Raw genomic sequence first — 19,740 nt, forward strand, 5'->3', positions numbered from 1 at the left:
GACGGCGAGGCTTCAGCACATGCCAGGGTCTTTCAGCAAATGCCACCCACGTCTTTGACAGTAGAAAACTAGAACTATATATAGAAAAATTACCTTTTTATCATTTTCTTTTATGACAATATGTAGCCAGCTCAAAAAAAAAAAAAAAAAGAAACCAGGGCACAGGACACTGAGCACACATCCATTGTTACAGGAGTCTTGTCTGAATTAGACATGGGAGTCATTCAAATCATTTCAGTTCTGATCTTACTGTATCACTCGATTCACCTTTATTGCCTCCAGAGGATACCTTCATGACCTGTGTCTGAATAGCAATTCACTCCCTTCATAAAAAACCTGGAAATTTACAGCGGTCACTTACCACAACCTGCAATGAGCACGTGAATTTCCTCTCATCCCATCTGTGCTGAATGACAACTTTTATTTAAAAAGGAATTCCAGAAGTAAAATCTTACGGTCATTAATAAAACTTTCCAAAGAATGACACAGAAGTCCCATAAACCCCCTACTGAATTGAAAATGATCGTCAAACCTCTTATTACTATCATCAAAAATCAAGTACTGTAACATAACATGTAAGCTAGAGAAATTAAGACTGATAAATGAAGAAAATGCTGTTTTTCTCAACAGATAAATCTGGTTGCTGTGGTTCTTTGAGGTTCTTTTCCTAGTCATTAAGCCTGGTAACATGTCTAACAAGGACTGCTAAACTGGCTGGGTGGCTGGGTCCGAAGAGTTGTGTTAAATGGAGTTAAATCCAGTTGGGGTCCGGTCACGAGTGGTGGTCTCCAGGGCTCTGTGCTGGGGCTGCTCCTGTTTATTATTTTTATTGGTGATTTGGATGAGGGGATAGAGTGCACCCTTAATAAGTCTGCAGGTGATACTAAGCTGGGTTATGGGTTGGATGACCTGCTTGAGGGTAGGGAGGCTCTGCAGAGGGACCTAGGTGGGCTCGATTGATGGGCCAAAGCCAACGCTACAAGCTTGGGGAAGAGTGGCTGGAGAGATGCCCAGCTGAGAGAGACCTGGGGTGCTGACTGACAGCTGGCTGAACATGAGCTAGCAGTGTGCCCAGGTGGCCAAGAAGGCCAATGGCATCCTGGCCTGTGTCAGGAACAGTGTTGCCAGCAGGGCCAGGGAGGTGATCATCCCCCTGTACTCAGCACTGGTGAGGCCGCACCTTGAGTCCTGTGTCCAGTTTTGGGCACCGCAGTATAGGAAGGACACTGAGGTGCCTCAGAGGGTGCAGAGAAGGGCAGCGAGGCTGATTAGGAGTCTGGTGAACGTGTCTCAGGAGCAGAGGCTGAGGGAGCTGAGGCTGTTTAGCATGGAAAAAAGGAGGCTGAGGGGAGGCCTTATTGCTCTCTACAGCTACCAAGTGGTGAAGCACTGGAACAGGCTACCCAGGGAGGTGGTGGAGTCACTGTCCCTGGGGGTGTTTACAAAATGGGTAGATGAGGTGCTTTGGGAGATGGTTTAGTGGTTATGGTGGAGATCTTGAAGGTCTTTTCCAACCTCGATGATCCTATGATTTCCAAGGAAAAAAACACCTACTTCATTTTAAAAATAAATTTAGGTGATATCCAGTAATAAGTAGAAACTAAAGATACTTTGAAAAGGATAACCAGACTAGAAACCACCAAGTGATCTGAAGGCTTGGGAACAGTTCATGTCATTCGTTAACATCACTTTGAATCACCAGTCACGCAGAACCAGTTTCTCTTTCCTGATGCTCTCGTGGGGTGTGTGTGGGGGAAGGACAAGACCTTCGTGAGTCTGTCCAGCAGGTGGCTTTGATCCTCTTTCAGACAATACAAACCCTTCAAGCCAAGTTCCTTCACACAGAAAACTATCAGTGCTGCAGTAGAAAATTAGTGGCTACATTTAAGTCATTATTTGAAGCCCTCAGAGCTTCTAGAGCATCTCCCCTGGAAAATCCCATTTCCATAAGTCGTGCAACCTGGAAAAGAAGTAAACAAGACTGCTTTAAAAAGAGTTCTAGTCGCGGTCTGTGCGCAGTAGCCATGCCAACAGCCTCAGAGATGAGTTTTCCACCAATCAGGCTGTTTAAGAGTGTACCTTTCAGGGAGCAAGCGAGCAGGGGCAGCTATGTACTGTCACAAAGATGCATCTGGGACAGCGTGATCGAAAGCCTCACCACAGAGAGATATGACTGCTTTCTGATATTAGGTTTATTCAAACCCAACCGTTAACTGAAAATGCCCCACCTGTATTTCCCTAGCTGGTCCAGAGCATACTGAGACAGTGATTTTGGTGGTCAATAACCACTCCACCATCCCTCATCACAATATCCTGCACTTGACACCTAACCTCTTTGTCTTCTGACAGAGACTCAAATTACCCCATGTGAAAAGCAATACAGTTATAACCTAATTTAACTGATGGTTAAATGCCAATCTAAAGTACATTTAACATCTACGGTTCTCGATTACACAGGACCGAAATTCACCATATAGCCCACTCATTTTTAGAGCTCATCTTCCAGAGAGAGAAAAAGCAAGGGGTGTGTGTGGGAGGAACGGCACGCAAAATTCACAATTGCCACTGGCAGCATAAAGTGTTTCTCATTCTGCTCCCAAATGTGGAAGTTTTGGACACAACTCCCAAACCTGGAAGTTTTGAGCTACAGGAGCTGCCTGGGAGCTACCACTGCTCCTCTTCTGCTTGTATGGAGGCAGCAGCAGCAGCAAATGCTGTTTACATCTCAGGTGGACCCTTCCCAGGGTGCGAGAACAGCGTGCACTAGTACTCAAAGTGCTTCAAGGGCCTTTTACAAGAAAGGTGATGTTAAAAGCAACCCCCCCCTTCCTCTAAGACACCTCCAAGGTGTGCAGTATTTTTAATCTTCTCTGCTTTGGTGGCTTACTGAGAGACACGCTACTTCCAGGTAGGCCCAGAGGCAGGGGGGTCCCCGTTCTCCTCATCTAAACACACTGTTACATAACGTTTGAAAATGGCTACCTCGCTCGTCAGAGTATCAAACACTGTATCACCATCTTCGTGCCTTTCTCCCACTCCCCCTTCCCCCCCTCCAACCCAGTGTTGGTTTCTCACCTTGTATAGAGAGAAACATGTTGCTACTCTTGACACTTAGCATAACTTCACACTGGATTGCATAACCTACAGCTTTCTACAGTTTCCTCTGATTTTTCATCTAAGATTGTATTTATTTTTTAATAAGGAAAAGGGCAGGCAGTGGAATAAAAGCTGACTACAGAAATAACTTTCAGAAGAAAGGTTTTTACTGCAGTTGTCGTGAATTCTGACCTTAAGAAGTGGTGGATGGAATTGCAATGTTCCCATTTACAGCAATATCCAGAGAGCATCATAGAGACTCTAACAACAAAAAGCTCTTTTCATCTAAGTATATTTTAACCACATGAACTGATTCCAGCTCCAGGAAACAAGAGACGTGTACCAGTAACGGTAATTTCAGGTGCTAAAAACCCACAAGAAATGCAGAGATTTTGTATCAACTGAAGGGCTACAAGTGCTTGCAAACAATCTGAGGAACCGAAGAAAACTCTGCATTTCTGCTGTTCTCAGACAACCTGTGCAGTTATCAGCACAGTCCTGAGAAATCAAAGGTGCTCAGATTGCTTTGTTCTTTGTGGGGTAATCAGACAGCGCTGCAAATGACAGCAGTCAGGCAAGCTCTGCAACTCCAGTGCATGAGAAAATACAAACATATATTGCTTTCATAGATCTGGGCCTGAAGGCTTTGGGTAAGGACCCAAGCATAGGTCCAGCCCAAGAAGGGAAGTTTCCATAAGCAGAGTTTGTCAATAAAACAACCAAACTAACCCAGCAGAGAAATCTTTTGGTCCACCCCATAACTTGGCACTGAGCTGGGCTTTCAGGCTGGCCAAAACCTAGGTTTCTGGGTTTTCTCTTAGAAGATGCTCACTGGCGTGGGGTTTTTCTTCTCCTCTGTATCTTTTTTTTTTTCCCAGTTTGTTATTCCCGCCCCTGCCACCCCCCTATTTTCTGAACATAGCCCAGCAGGTCTGCAGTCAAAACCACGGGTGCAGTTAAAGTTTTAAATGTTCTGAACATAATCTAACATTGAATCAAAACCAGAAATCAGGTCATAGCACAGATTTCTGTTTAGGACATGCTCATTTTTAACTGACTAGAAATGACAGTGTTGTGCTGCTAGCAAATGTTGATTTTTTTCTCCCTAATTTAAAAAATAAAAAAAAAAGGAAAAAGGCCAAGAAAAACTCACACTTGAAACCCACCCTTGTTCAAGGGTGGGAGAAACCTTAAACTATAAAATGGCCAATGCAACTAACTGCAGACAGGCCACAACCTGGAGAACTTGAGTGCTTGCAATAAATCCTGAATACAGAGAGAAGGCTACTGTTTAATTCTTCAGTTTCCTAATAAATCATCCTCTCTTCTAAGAACAAAACCATGGACAAAGGTCTACATCTATGTTTGATAGAAAAGAGACAAACGTCTCAGTAAGCGAAATTAGTCCATCACTGAGTGAAACATCCATGTTTTCTACCAAGCATGTGTTGCTTGGTCCACAGCTGGCATAACACTCATAGCATTCTCAGTTCCAAAAAACCTACATGACTGAATTGGAAACTTAAGCCGGAGACCTCAGTGCAGGACAACTTGCACGTCTACAAGACACAGAATGAAATCCGTTTGTCATTCTTCCTTCTGTGAAACGTTTATCAGATCTGAATAGCCCCCACCAGCAAAACTGTCTCATCTTTCAATACAGACAGTTACAGATGAAAGCAGAAACTCCCAAGCTGGTTTCTAACTATGGCTTGGGCAGTGATGATGATTTGCTGTCTCTGTATTTTGACTGTTATCTGATAATCTAATTTGCACTGCTGTCGAGAACGTTTAGGAAACTGTGTCACCAGAAGATAACAAATTAATAGAGGTAGTTCCTAACCAGTTTTTAATGTCATTTTAAAATAGAAAAACATTTACCTGCTCTTCAGAAACCTCGGTAGGTGGAGGTGTGTCTTGTTCAGAGGGGCGATGATCTTGATAGTTTGCGTTGTGTCTATGACGTAAAGGAGGAAACAGTCTATTCCAGTTAATCATCCCACCCTGAAACCAGACACTGCTGTCAGTCTTTGCAAAAGGAACTACAGACATTTTTAAACAAAGAGATAATCCATCCTGCGTAATATCAAAGGTGAAAATTTGATTAAAATACGTTAAACAATAAAAGCTGCTGCAGTCTCATCACTGGGACGGGTTACTGCTCTACCAGTCATTCGAAGCAATCACTGCAAATTCAGGAGAAGCACTAACAGGAGGGGGACAGGATGTTTCATGTGCATGGTGAAGGACCTGGTTTACTACAGAGCTAAGATTCCCAAGGCTGAAGGATTTATCTGGCAGGAGATGCAACAGTAGGACCCATAAGGGCTCTACAGGATTGCTGCTGGATTCTACCAGGAGAAAAGAGGGCAAGAAATAAGCTGATGGGGAAGCAAAATCTGATTCTCAGTGCATCAGCAAGGCCACATCAGGTAACTGGGAACAAGCCCAACCTGCAGGATACCGGGTACTCCATGCAAGTGATTACTTCTATGACACCAACGAGCCTCTTACAGACATGCAGAGCTCCTCACCTAACTTCTGCTTATTAAACACTGCTGCAAAATCTGGCCCTATTCCAGCACCAAAGCATTGAGTTACTGCACAGTAATAAGACAAATACAGCAGTGATGTGTGGATTGTGTCAACCACAGAACAGAAACTTTTAACCCCCAAATTTCAAGTCTTGTAGTAATAAAACATTTAGAATATAAAGAGCAGACACTGAAGTACAAGCATTATAATTAGCTAGAGAGAATTAAATCTCACTTGTTGGCTTAAACAAATATTTTCTTAAGGGATTTTGTATTACATAAAAAGCCCACAGACCCACAAGTGGGGAAGAACAAACATCAAATCTCTCTTTTCTGTGCAACTAGTTAAAATGCCTTTTTGCAGCCTGTGTTGTCCTTTTCCTCCCCCCCTGCTCCTTCTGTTACTATGGAGAAGATCCCCCTCCCTTTCTGTATATATAGGACATGGGCTTCCTTCCTCTAGTTGCTCTATTTTAGTTCTATACTGTTGTTTCTCAGAACTCTTCAGACATTTCATTTTTTTTTCTCCTCTCTCAGCGAGGGCTCTTCCTGCCTTTCTGTACCCCATGAGCATTAAGTGCTCTCTGCTCAATCAGCAGCAGCTAAACCTGCTCCTAGACTAAAAAAAAAAAAAAACCACCCAACCCAACAAACTACAGATGTTTGTTTAGTTTTCTTGTCCTTTCCTTTGTTTCTTCCTTTCTCTCCAGAGGAGACCCCACCAGCCCAGACACCACAGGGGGCACTGCGTTAGCACGTTTCAAAAAGCACTTGGGGAGTCACCAGATTTGACATGCCAGCCTGTCTGGCGTCCTGATCCCTCATACACCACAGCTGGTTTTTCCCCGTGGAGATGTGCAGTAGCTAGGAGTCATCACTGGGTTTTGAGACATAGTTTCCACTGTCAGGGATTTTGAAATAAGATCATGTATCTCCATTTCTCTTTCACACACTGTATAAAACATTCCCTTTCAAGTCACGAGGTTTGAACCAAGGGATTCTGCATAAGCCTTGCGTCAGCCAAACGGCGTAGCACAGTGAAAAAGAGAATTGGTTTGTAGTGTAAACCCGGAGAGGAATCTCAGACCTTCTACTGACACCACTGTTCTACTCTGTGGCCTTGGAAAATCACGTCTTGTACTTCCCCATCTATAATTTCCCTCAAGTCAGAATTATACCGAGTTTTAATTCATTAATTTTGAATTTCCAAAGTCTGCTGAGTTCTACAGTTCAGCAAGAACGCTGCACTAATGCTGCTTTGCCTGCTTTTATTCTTTTGAAAAGACCTGGGGGAGGGGAAGGGGAAGAAAATACTTTTCCAAGGATCATTCGCATTAAGTTGGTAAATTAAAAAATGCTAACAGGGCGACATCACATTTCTTTGTCAGAAGTCATACAGAATAATCTGGATTAAATATAAAATCTACAATAAATGAATTGACCTAGCAGTACCCCAGTGTATCTGAAGGCTGACACATACCTTTCCAGCTGGACTCTCGGCTTTACCTCAGAGCTGCCTATTCCACTTTGTTTCTGCATCTCCTCTGTCCTGAGCACTGTCACATCACACTACAAAGGGACTCATCTACCTCCTTACCCTAAACTTACAAAGCATTTTAAGTTTACACATACAGAATCCAATACATTCAGTAAAACCGGGCAGATTCCTTACTAACTACTCAGTTTTGAAGGTTTACAGAGTGCCATGTGAAGGCCACTAACCCTTTCCCAGAAATAACAGACTAGTCTGACAAATTCCATGAAAATAGTTGTGAAATGATCTTTTTCAGTTGCCCTCAGAATGTATCTATTACCTTTGAAAAGTATGACAAGCATAACCCATTGGTTCTTAACTGCATCAACGACGTAGGAATGTCCAACACATAACAATGAGTATTAAAGGCTGGAAGTCTGCAATGGTACATGAATATTGATGTTTTAGGATTAATCCCAACAGAATGGGCCACTTCTCATCTGTGATGAGAAACTTTCCAAATGGCACCACGAGCAGACACATCAGGCTCCTTTATCCTTAACTGCAAGAGAATTGTTTCCCCTTATAGACTGGCCTCTAATGATATGTCAGACATGCACGAACCCGGGCTCAAAAGAGCAGAGATTTGGGAACTGGAGTAGGAACTCTGGGATTGGTACTGCTGTCAATCCCATAGAGGAAAGGTAAGGAAAAATAAGGATGTCTCAGATCCACAGAATATGGAGATCAAGGCTGTGAATTTACAGCATGGATGGTGACTGCCTAAAGACTTCAAAACCTCAACTATATCACAGCAGAAATACCTGGACATCTTTGAACGTGCAAGAGATTTCCAGACCGACAATCCACCTCACCTCATTTTGCAGCCAATGAAGATTTCTGTATTGTAAGTGGTTTTCTGATCATGCTACCACACTCACTCCGCACGAAGTCAGGAAGATTTCACATGAAGATATCCAATCTGATGAATTTATGTGCTGCTTCTAGCCATCTGAGAGTCCCTGCTGCGGATCAGCAAACAACATTTAAGCATTCTGCAATACCTGAACCCTGGTACGAGCACCCAACAGCTCACACCCTTCTCTTTACCTCCACAGGAGCCTTCCTTCTTTCAGGTAACAGAGCTCTCTGGAATGGTGCAAAAACCAAAGGTAAGGAAGGAACTAATAATTAAGTGATGAGGATGACTAAGGGTCCAGTATGTAAGCTCCTTTCCTGAGCAGCACCTTCAGTGACAAGTGTCTGCCAATTTAATCCATTAAATGAAATCCAGCCAGTTCTGTGAGTCTGATTTATTGGTTTGTTATGAAAAGAATTAAATTTCGTACTACACTGTTTGAGGTTTGGGACTTAAAATGAATCAGAACTAGGTCAGGAGGATGCACTAAACCTCTTTACGTCCAGAGCCAGTTTCCATAAGTCACAGACTCAGGCTACCTTGCACCAAGATTATTGCAAGTGACATTCTTCTTTGTCCTGAATCTTGGGCACCGTGGGAGCTGCAAGTGTAGGTGCCAAGAGGAAAGGCAAGCTGAGAGCTAAGGATGCAATAGGGCAAGCAGAGGCAGTGGCCTCACTGAAACGTCCTGGGTTCCTACAGGATCCAAGTGAGAAGAGCAGGGCTGGTCCAGTGAGTGTAACCACGGTCAGCCAAAAGTCCAGATCGCCAGGCAAACCCACTGACGGTGGGCGGGTGTGAGACCAAGCCTAGAGGTCAGGTCAGTGGGTGAGGAGCAGGGAGGGAGATGGATGTCCTGGCACACATGTATCTGCAAAGCTCAGCAAGGACCTGAATTTAAAAGCAACTCCCAGTCAAAGTGGCTGAAGCCCCAGCAAGGCTGCGTGCTGGTATTCCCAACCACCACGTCTGCTCCGAAGCTGAAGAGCCGTGCTGTACCAGGGCCAGCCCCAAGCCCCTTGGTGTGCTTGCAGCCATGACATAATCCAACTCCTCTCCCCATTCAGTGCTCTGGACAGTAGCCATTCAACAGGTTATCTATGCAAAGGTAAGATTGCTTCTTCACACCTGCTTCCTTAGTCCAAATTTTCCATGTCCAATTGCGTAAATGCCGCAAGATTTACTAAAGCACAAATAATTTCCTTTTTTTAAACCATATTTCATCCCTCCATTGCTTTGTGCTGCAGGAGGAGAGGATGGAGGAGGCCTTCTCTGCAGACAGTGTGAAAAAAGCACCAAGCCCACTGCAGTCAAGAGGGAAAAGGTTCCCATCAACTTGCATGCACTGGTCCCAGTGCCCGCAGTGGGACGCTACAAAGAACTTCCAGTCCCCTTGCCAGTTGTCATTTTTCATGGCGTTGATCAGAAACAGTGTTTCAGATGTCCTGACTGCTGTGCTACTAGAGGGAGACAAGCACTGAAAAGATCAATCTACAGACTATCACTTATGAAAACACTTCGTACAAATTGGTGACCGGGCTTTTGCCTCTTCCACATGTCACAGGGGAAAAACATTAGACAAGGAGGCCGCTTCATTAATTAGTTGAATAGAAAGGTGAGGGACACACCTAAGAAAGGCCTGTAAGCTTCCCCTCCTCCCTTATTTACAGAATCACAGAACATTAGGAGTTGGAAGGGACCTTGAAAAATCATCTAGTCCATCCCCCTGCCAGAGCAGGATCACCTAGACTAAATCAAACAGGAAGGTTTTGAATGTCTCCAGGGAAGGAGACTCCACAACCACTCTGGGCAGTCTGTACTCCCAAGGTTATCATTTTTTACCTCAAGAAAAATTCAGTTTCCTTGGGTTTAGAAGTGGTGGGTGAATCTGCTGACTGTAAATTCTTTAATACTGCCTGTTAGGAGGCAAACATACTAAGGAGTCCATTTCATTGGTCTCTGATAAATTACTGCTGAAGTGGATGAGAACACCGGAGATGTTGGGACCTCTGTCATAGGAAGACAACAAACCAGTCACAAGTTCAGGTGCCCACAGGATGAGATTTAAGAACAGACTGGGTCAAGGGAACAGGAAAATGGCAGCTTTCATCACAGAAAAGACTGTAAGGAAATACCATGTTGATGACTTATTCTTGGACAGCTGCCAGGGCTTTACGTACTGACGTTGTGACTTATGAGATCATATCCTTGATGGCTTTTTTACTTTTTTGGGATGTTTTGTGTGTTGGTTTTGTTTTGGGTATTTTTATATGGTGCCTGGGACAATACTGTTTACCAAGAAAGGAGTATCCTCCTTTCCTCCAGAATAAGAAAGAGATATTCATGCCAGTGTAGGGCTAGCATATGTCTCTGATTGTGCAGCCTGCTAAAATCCCAGTTATGACACTTCTTTTCACATAATCTCCTCTCTTTCTGAAAAGGTAGCTCTACCTGTTTCCCACAGACATACCTGTCAGGGCACAGCTTGTAAAAGCACCTCTAATCCACAGCCTGACAAGTAAAAACTCTGCATTGTGCACCACCAGCAAATATCCACTCCAGCCGCGCTCACATCTGCACCTATTTCAACTGGGTGGCTTTAAAAAGGAATGAAAGCAAAGCTTTACAAAAGTCCTCTTAAAAGTGATGTGCATAGTTAAGATATTTTGATACTGTTATCTCATGTGCATGGTTAATGCCAGCTTGCCATGTGCTTGCACAAACAGGAACAGGAAGCACCTCCTGATATCTGTCTCGTTCACCTTTTCTTGACATAACAACCGCAGCAAAAAGGCACACACACACAAAAAAAGGAAATTGCTTTGCATTTCATCTTATAAAGTAATATCTCTGAGGTCTGCTACTCTGCGTAGGAGCCATTACTTGGGACAGATACAAATACTGTCTTCTTTTATATAAAGCTTCAATTTAAACAGTATCTTGTGTACTGAAAGCAAGAGGCATTTATTTGCTTTTCAGACATGTATTTTTCTATGAATTATTGGCTCTGAGGTACACACAGTGGTGATACAAACAAAGAAAAAATGTAGCCATGAATGACATAATACCTGCTGCCACAGTTCCTGAACTCAGTGTGAGAAAGATCAGTGGCAGTGGTGAAATTTTGAGCAGAATTACTCAAATGTCTAGCCTGCCCCTTTTTGTGAGAACAAACTCTTCTGTTGCTTAGGTTGAGCTTTTTTGTTTTGTTTTTAAACTTTAATAACTTCCCTTTTTTGAAAGGGGGTAGAAATGTAACAGTGTTAGTGTCGTGGGCATCATTCTTAATGATGGAAAGCACTTTCACCAAGAAAAGTGCTCTAGCAATTTCGAACAACAGTCAAATTTCCCCTGGGAATTCATCCTACAGACAAATCTTCCCAGCTAAGAGGCTCTGTCTCCAAGTCTTACTTGCTGCATCCTGAACTTTGATGCCTGCGTGGTCCTGGAGGGGCTCACGTGTCACAGAAGTTCAGAAATCCACATGAGGTCTTTTCTGAAGCCTGATCAGCTATTTCCTTTGAAATCTAGGAGGAACACCTTAACCTGGCCTCTGAAGCTGCCCAAGAAGAGGAGCAGCAGAGGGGATTTCACCACAGGCACAATGCCTTCAAGGCCAGCAATAGCCCGAAATGCTAACGGGTGGGCACATCTGCTCCCTGGAGGTGAGGTGGGAATGGCTGTCGCTGCCTCTGCCTTCAAGGGAGGTGCAGAAAGCTTTGAACACACTTCCTCATGTACTCGTGGGTGCACAAGCACTTGTCCTTGTAGATCACTGCTTGTCACACAGGATAGGAAGGGGTGTCGTTAACCTGACTCAGACTGGCTGGCAGTAAGTGAACAGCTGCACAGGTACTCCAGAAAGCTGGAAGTTAGCTCAGGTGACTGAAAGAGCTGGTGCACTCTGCCTTTAACCTGTTAGAGTGAGGGTAAATACCCACTCCCTGCCAAACTCTGCCTCATGGTAACACTCCCCTTTCAGTATGGCTGCGATGCAGGAATTCAGCCAGAAGGTGATGGGTCGCTGTGCTGAGGAGGAAGAAGATCTTTTGTATCAAGCAGAAATTGAAAGATGGCATTCTGGGGAACTGATGTTATTCACTCACCTTCCAATACCTGAAGGGGGGCGGCAGGAAACATGGGCAGGGACTGTTTATCACGGAATGCAGGGCATTGGTATCAAACTAAAAGAGGGTAGACTTATTCTTTCCTGTGAGGGTGGTGAGACACTGGCACAGGGTGCCCAAACAAGCTGTGGCTGCCCCCTCCCTGTCAGTGTTCAAGGCCAGGTTGGATGGGGCTTTGGGCAACCTGGTGTAGTGGAGGGTGCCCCTGCCCATGGCAGGGGGGTCAGAATTAAATGGTCTCTGAGGTCCCTTTGCATCACATCATTCTGTGACTCTATGATAACATAGGGGAAGCATGGGGCAGGATTCTCAGACTTAGTTTACACTAATAAATAGGGATCTGGATCTTCCCAAGGCAGGTCTTCAAGCAAATACTTTACAAAGTACTTCCTTTTCCAAACTTTGCAGCTTCACTCTCATCCTTCATCCAAACTGGGCTTCTGCTGGCGCTGTGACATCTGATATGGTCATGGTTACATCAGTGGAAAACACACATCAATGTCATGCAGTGGGGTTTGTTACATTTTTCCTGCAAAAATCCCAGGTATATATTGAAAAGTAAGTTCCCATTATTAAAAATCTATCTTTGTAAGCGAGTGCCTTCTGAGAGGTGAAGCTGTCAATTCCAATCACCACCTGAATTTTAAAGGAATTACATCATTTGGAGCTGGTTTTATGTTGGGCAGTCAACACTTCCTGAGTGACATGTTTATAAATATGTAAAGAGTGAGAGTCAGGAGGACAGGGCCAGGCTCTTTTCAGTGATGGCCAGCAATAGGACAAGGGGCAATGGGTGCAAACTGGTGCACAGGAGGTTCCATGTGAATGTAAGGAGAAACTTTTTTACTGTGAGGGTGGCAGGGCCCTGGCACAGGCTGCCCAGAGAGGTTGTGGAGTGTCCTTCTCTGGAGACATTCAAACCCTGCCTGGATGTGTTCCTGCACAATTTAGTCTAGATGATCCTGCTCTGGCAGGGGGGTTGGACTGGATGATCTTTCGAGGTCCCTTCCAACTCTTAATGTCCAATCTGTAATATAACTGGGGTGGGGGAACGTGTCCAGTGTAGTACCTGCTGAAGATGGGTCCGCCAGCATGAACACCGATACCTGAGGGAACAATCCATTGGCTCCATTTTAGACATTTTACACAAAGTAAGAGACAGTTCCAACCCTTACTACATGGTGCTTTGGATGGTGACTAGTGACAGTGCACTGTTACTAAAGCATGATGATTAGACAGACAATCCTTCATTTGCCTCCTGCACAAACCTTTTCAAAGAGTAGTGAGTAGAGGCTGAAACAAAAGTGAGAAATCAGAGTTCCAAAGTTGTTTTGATTTGGCAAGCTGAGATAACAAACACTGAGCACTAAGAAAACTCAAACCCAAATTCTCCAACGTCGCAGCATAAACACATACTTGAGTATATAAAGGGCTAGTCTGTTATGCTGTAGGGAAGAAAAACCTGATAAGCATCCCATTTTGGGATGCAAAGATTCAAGTTCTGCTTTAGGTTCCAAAGAGGAGGGGCTTCGATTTGTTGATGTCCCAAGGTCAGTATACAAGTTGTCATACTTCGGCAAACTTTTTCTCTCTTGTGCCTCTTCAGCTAATGCATTAAGGAACAATGGGTGAATCTGTCCTCCAGTTGTTCTGTGCTAAGGTTTTCTAATCAGAAAACCTGCACACCAAGATAGACCACTTACTATCTGAACCACATGCTGTTTGGTTACTACATGGTATGGAAGATGACACCAGGAAGAACAAAGGGCCTCCCATCATGACCCTCTTGGTCTAGACCGGAAGGATTACAGAACAGGCCCTAGAACCCAATAATCAACCAGCCCCCAAAGTGAATGCCTTCTTTGTCCCATGTTCGAAGCTGGAAAGGAAGAGACAGGTATAGCTAAAAAAGAAACTTGCCTTCTGTAAACAGGAATTGATCAGGCAACAGAGAACTAAATATGCTGGAAATGCCTGGGGAGATTTGCACGCCAGGAGCTTTTTTAGGAGGAACTGTCTCAAGTTGAATTGTCCATTTCTCAGAAATCCATTTGCTTTGAAATAAAACAATATTTTGCTTTAGGAAGTTTTACAGCCAAACTGTATCAAACACTGCTTCTCTAGGGAAATCGATTATGAATATTAGACCCAAATCAAAGGCTACAGTTCAAAAGCCCAGTCAGACAGAGAGTTTTACTTGTTGGATTAGTTAGGAGAAGTTCAGTGTGTGAGTGACGTGCTACGGAGGAGCAGGAGTCAGCGACAGCCTCGCGGTTGTGGCTGCTGCCTGTTGACGAGACACCAGCTCATTCTAGTGGTACACCAAGCGTCTGTCTGCTTGTGGAACTGACGGTTTCCATGAAAAAGACAGAAAACCAAAGTGGAAGTCTGCAGAGGAAACAGTCCTAAACTGTTCATTAGCTGGATCAGCACCCTGGAAAAATCACCATTTTTAATTTCCTACCTAGAAACCATGAAGAAAGTTATTCAGAGGAAGAGAAGAGAAATATTTAAATAACAGTAGGTTATCAACTGCTGAAAATGTGTTACTGAAAGGAAACAGTAAAAAACCAAAGTGCTGACACGTGCCAGCATTTAGCAGCAGGCGCAATTTTTTATACAGAGCGACCTCTAAGAGCAAAGCTCACCTTCTGAAATAAAAGCAGGCTTATTCCCCACACAGAGAAAGTGTTATTAAACAGTCACTAATCAAGATTTGAAAATGCCAAAGAATGCCAAAAACCAAAGGAGGAGTTAAAGACTCATGGAGGTCTGAAGGAGAAGGCACTGTTTACTGTACAAAAATGGAAGCTACCTGTGATTTAAAAAAAACCCTTGGGGTGTGCCCACACATGTCTACCAACATGCAGAGGAAGGGAAGAGTGAATGAATGACCAAATACATCAGTGAATACTGAGTCTAAATTTATCCACAAGTGCTACTGCTGCGGCCTGCATGCTTCACACATGGCTTGAAATAAACCCATGAATCACTTATTAAAACTAGGACGTCAGCTCCTCTACACATATCTCAACAGTCTGAGTTCAAATAACTTCTTTATCCTACTGGCATTTCAAGTTTAGTTGTCTCTGAAGTTAATTACAAGTTTGCTAAGGGCCATTTCTATTCTATTATGTCACAAAATCCCAAAGTAGCCTGGGGTACCACATAGAATGGAAACCTCATTAGAGAAGAAGTCTTTGTGTAACACTTGGCTGAAAATCTCACCTGTTTATTCAAGTAAAGCGCTCTGGCAGATTCCTTCCTGACATTAATATGAAAAAGCTGCTTCTGCCCGAAGCCCTGGCTGTGAGAGCAAGAGTTTATATGGACCCAGCAATGTAACATTGCAGAAGGTCTTCAGGCTTCAGAACGTCTATTTGAAGGACTCCTTGTTGGTACTCAAGCTTCTGAAGTTATTCAAGAAGACTTTGTTACAGTGACTGGAAAAGCTAAATATGGTCAGGTCTGGTTCTTACATTTCTTTGGGAAGGTGGAAATGGACTTTCTGGGAGTATGTTCACTGAGGATAACATTCCTGAGGAGGAATTCTTGTGCCAGGAAAGTCTTTGCTCCATCAATCTATTTTTTCCAAGCTTAGGCATTTCCCGCTGAGTTAGAACCAGAAAGCAGATCAGCAATCCAGTCTCACAGTCCTCAGCTGACAGAATGTGAAACTCGCACATTTCTCAGGATATGAGACTCCCTGTAACAATAAAGACATTCAGGGTCTACCCACAGAGCATCTCTACAGTGTCCCAGGAGAAAGATGCCTAATGAACAAACAATTAGAGGAAGTCACATTGTTACAGAAGAAGTTTGGTCTCTGCAAGCAGAAGAATCTCATACAGAGATGTTGTGATATGAATCAAAGGAGAACCTGGCCTGGCTGAAAAGCAATGGCAGCTGGAATGGAACAACAGAAAGATGGGAGGGAAACGACAAAATAAGATTGAAGTGGAGAATGGGGCAGAAACAAAGTAATCAAGTGAAGATTTTAATATATGGCCATAGGCTTATAACAGAACCTGGAGTAACCTGGTGAAACTCTTTTCTGAGCCAAGAAACTTCAGAAGCCAAGAAGCAGGCAATACAGTGTCTTTAACATGTCCAGCATGAACGAAGGAACAAATGCTCTGCGGATACAGAAAGTGTTTGCTCAAGGTGAAGGGACTGAAGTTCATACACCGCCCCTCCCCAGTGAGCAGAGGGGTAAGTGCTCAGAGCAGAAGTGGTGTTCAGTTGCCAACAGAAGGCGCTGACCACCCTCTTCTGAAACGCTCCACCACCTTCCACGTATCTACCTTGAGTGACAAGTGCTGTCAGTAACACCTAGGCACTCCTCCCTTATCTGTCTGCCTCCTGCCAAGTTTCTCAATAGGAAGTGAAAGTCGAGTCCCTACTACCACACTGGTGCACACTCATGCAGCAGTCAGTTCCCTTTTCCCACCAGGGCTTTCATTTGGGTTACAGAAAAATAAACTTCAGAAAAATGCTGGGAAATGAAAAAGACCGAGACACAGCAAAGTCAGGACCAAGATGTTCACACCTACACTACCGAATCGAAAGGATAAGATAGTGCTCAAAGACCTCAACTACATCTTGTCCAAACAAGAGAAAGGCAACAGGCACCCATCCCCTAAAATCCTATGGGCTTTGTGATGCACCAGCAAATGATGACTGGTGGGGAGATGTGACGGGAGCGAACTTCCCCCCAAAGCAAAGAAGGATTTTGTGCAGGAGCAAGTACAAAGCATGGGAAACAATGGAGATGAAGGAGAAGAGATGATGAAAATGTGGGAGGAAAATGGCATAGTGGGGAATGAAAACATGAAGGGGAAAAAGAGACTGGATAACAGGAAAAAAATAAAAATAGGAGAAATTATTTAAATTAGAAAAGAGGATATACAAAAGGGTGGGAGAGAGAAGAACCAGGAAACTGAAGTTTTAAAAGCAGTAACAAAATAGCAAGCTCGTATTTTTTGAGGGAATGAACACATACAGCACCTATTTTATTCTGTTGCCTCAAAACGTGCTGAGGTGATGCTCAGCAATTCTGTTTGTGACAAGTTCATCATTTCTCAGGGCTGCCCGTGGAAGAAAAAAAAAGAACAGGAGGTTTCAACATGCACCCTACCCTAAGTTTAACGGCTGCCTCCACAGCAACCAGAAGCCAAGACAAACATCAGTCACTATGTAACCACAGCCCCTTGTTTTATTTTTGTCTAGTTTCTAACAACATATTCAGACATAGTACCACCAAACATTTAAGGGATAAAACAAGGTACATCAAGTAATGAAGCTTGTGGTTTGTGCTCAAATCCTATCGCTTATTCAACCTGCTCCTCGAAGTTAGGGGTAATCTGACAACCCATCGCTCACATGCACGACTCCGTGCTTCAGGCTTCTCCAGACCAGAACATCTCAGCTATAAAAAAAGATTGGGAAAGGTAAAGCTCACAGAATTGCCAGCAAGGAGATTCTGGGCTGGATGATGCGCTTTCCCTGTCCCCCACCCCACCTTCCTCCCCAGAAAGCATCCAAAGTGAATTCTGCTTTGGATGAAAGAGCTCTGTGAAGAGCAGAGTGGGGAAAAAAAATAAAGAAAAATAAACTATTATTTACATCCTGGTAACCCCAGTGTCTTGGAGGTACAGTAAAAACAGCTTATGAAAAACACTTTTTTCCCCAGTTTCTCTCCTTGTTTGTTTTTTAATATTTTTTTTTAAACTTCTACCCCTTTTGTGTTGGCTTGGAAAACTTGTCAGGCTCAGATTCTTCAGAATTTCTTGCAAAAACTAGAAGAATGAGCTTACTACAAAAAACATCTATTTAAGAAAGGGGTCTCCTCATGGCCAGAACAAAATTTGCCACACTTCTTGGGCAATGGAGCACCATTAAAACCACCTGTGTTCTTGTGCTCTTCCATAATGCCACCAATACACAGGGAAACTGTGTTGTCTCTTTTCTCAAACAGCTGAACTGAAGAGTAGAGGAGGAGGAGGAATGAGCACAGCATCTTCTCAAGGGGCATCTAAACAAAATTGTTGCACTGTGGCAGAGGAAGGTTAAAGTTCACTTCCCTTGCCAAACAAAAGGGAAAGCAGGAGAAAAAAATGTGAATTTATCTCACCTATGGCCTATTACTTACAAATAGTATATGGTGAGTCCAGAAATCTGCACAATGTTCTCATAAATATAATTCAAAGCCATATTTGATGATAGATACGTATCTGCAGCTTTTATTATTTTCAGTTTCACCAAAAAACTCCCTAAGAAACCAGTCTGCATCTTTTACCAGTTTCACTCCTGCAAGTAAAATTATGATCTAAATTCCATCTGTAACATGACATGTTCAACTCCACTGTCTTCAATTTATACCTTTCCAAGCAAAAGAATTGCCCAAGTACAGCAATCCAGAACGTGGATTGTCTTTTGTTGTTGTTTTCATATATTTAAATACCACTTTGAGATCGAAATGAGCCTGATTTTCGTTTTTACCAGGATATCTCAAGATCTGTGAATGATACTTTTCGTGATTTAGTTCAAGCTCAGTAAATTCTGAGAGACACTAAAAAAAGGCCTGCCAAAAGCTTTCATGACCCATCTTTTCTGACGAGCCTCTCAGAAACATTCATACATGGATCCCATTGCCTTCCAATCACTGGGCTTGCAGATCAGCACTATCAGCTGCGCTCCAGTTAAAGACCAGACACGAAGATAACTTTAAAGTCTTCTGGCAACTTGTAAAAGGAAGCACCTTATTGATGTTCAAACAATGCTCATTTATTTAAGTTTAAAACCTCTGCTGTTTTCAAGAACTCTATTTGAAGTCAAACATGAAAAGGCATTTTTCCCCTTTCGCTGTTCGCAGCCTGAGGAGAAGATGAGAAGAAAATGTTATCAGCTCTTCTTTTATCATTTACTGTTCTGACCTTATTTACCGCTTGTTGCAATTAAAGATCTATGATAAAGATTGCCTTTTGTAACTGGAAATGGCTTTTTCCTCCTACCTGAAGAAAGTTGGCTGCACTCTCTACCCAGCAGCTTGTAGCCTAACAATTGCTTTCAATTCATTTTCTATTACAATGGCAATGTTCAAGAATTGAGTAATGTCTAGTTCAGTTCTTATGTTAAAACTGATTAACGTTCTAATGGGAATAGAGAAAAGCAGATTAGGATCTGAGCAACAATTTCATTTGATTGAAACCTTAAGAAATCCAGGAAAACAGAATTACGTTATCAGGGACTGGAAAGAAAGATTCCTACTCAATTAGCTGGCTAAAGCTTTATGACCTCTCATCTCTAATTCTGACAATGTACTGATGATGGTGTGGCTATATCTATTCACACTTAACTACCCTGAACACAATGAGAATTTGTGTATGGGTGCAGAGCTGGTTTCAGGCAGAGGAAATGCAGTAAATTGCTGGGCTGCAATCAAGTTATAAGCAATTTATGTTCACACAGAGGAATGCAAGGCCTACATTACCTGCTAGGTTTGATAGAGGAATAAGAGAGGAATCTAAGGTACAGGAAAAAGTGAACTGAGACACCTTGTTTTACTGCCCTGCAGCACAAACTATGTGA

The 19,740-nt window shown here is 43.2% G+C and overlaps 1 protein-coding gene across 1 annotated transcript in view; it reads right to left on the minus strand.

Annotated features, from left to right (window-relative positions):
• Window positions 1-400: 400 nt before the first annotated feature.
• The window catches only part of UBAC2 (UBA domain containing 2), a 106,337-nt gene continuing 86,997 nt past the window's right edge, over window positions 401-19,740 (minus strand). Inside the window, exons 8-9 of the mRNA XM_084272165.1 lie at window positions 4,978-5,100; window positions 401-1,960 (exon numbers count right to left, since the gene is read on the minus strand). Coding sequence (XP_084128291.1) covers window positions 1,853-1,960; window positions 4,978-5,100 — 231 coding nt within the window. The 3' untranslated portion in view covers window positions 401-1,852. The remainder of the gene's footprint in view (window positions 1,961-4,977; window positions 5,101-19,740) is intronic.

This window comes from Gallinula chloropus (assembly GCF_964237585.1).
Source record: "Gallinula chloropus genome assembly, chromosome: 1".
In the NCBI taxonomy this organism is placed as follows: Eukaryota; Metazoa; Chordata; class Aves; order Gruiformes; family Rallidae; genus Gallinula; species Gallinula chloropus.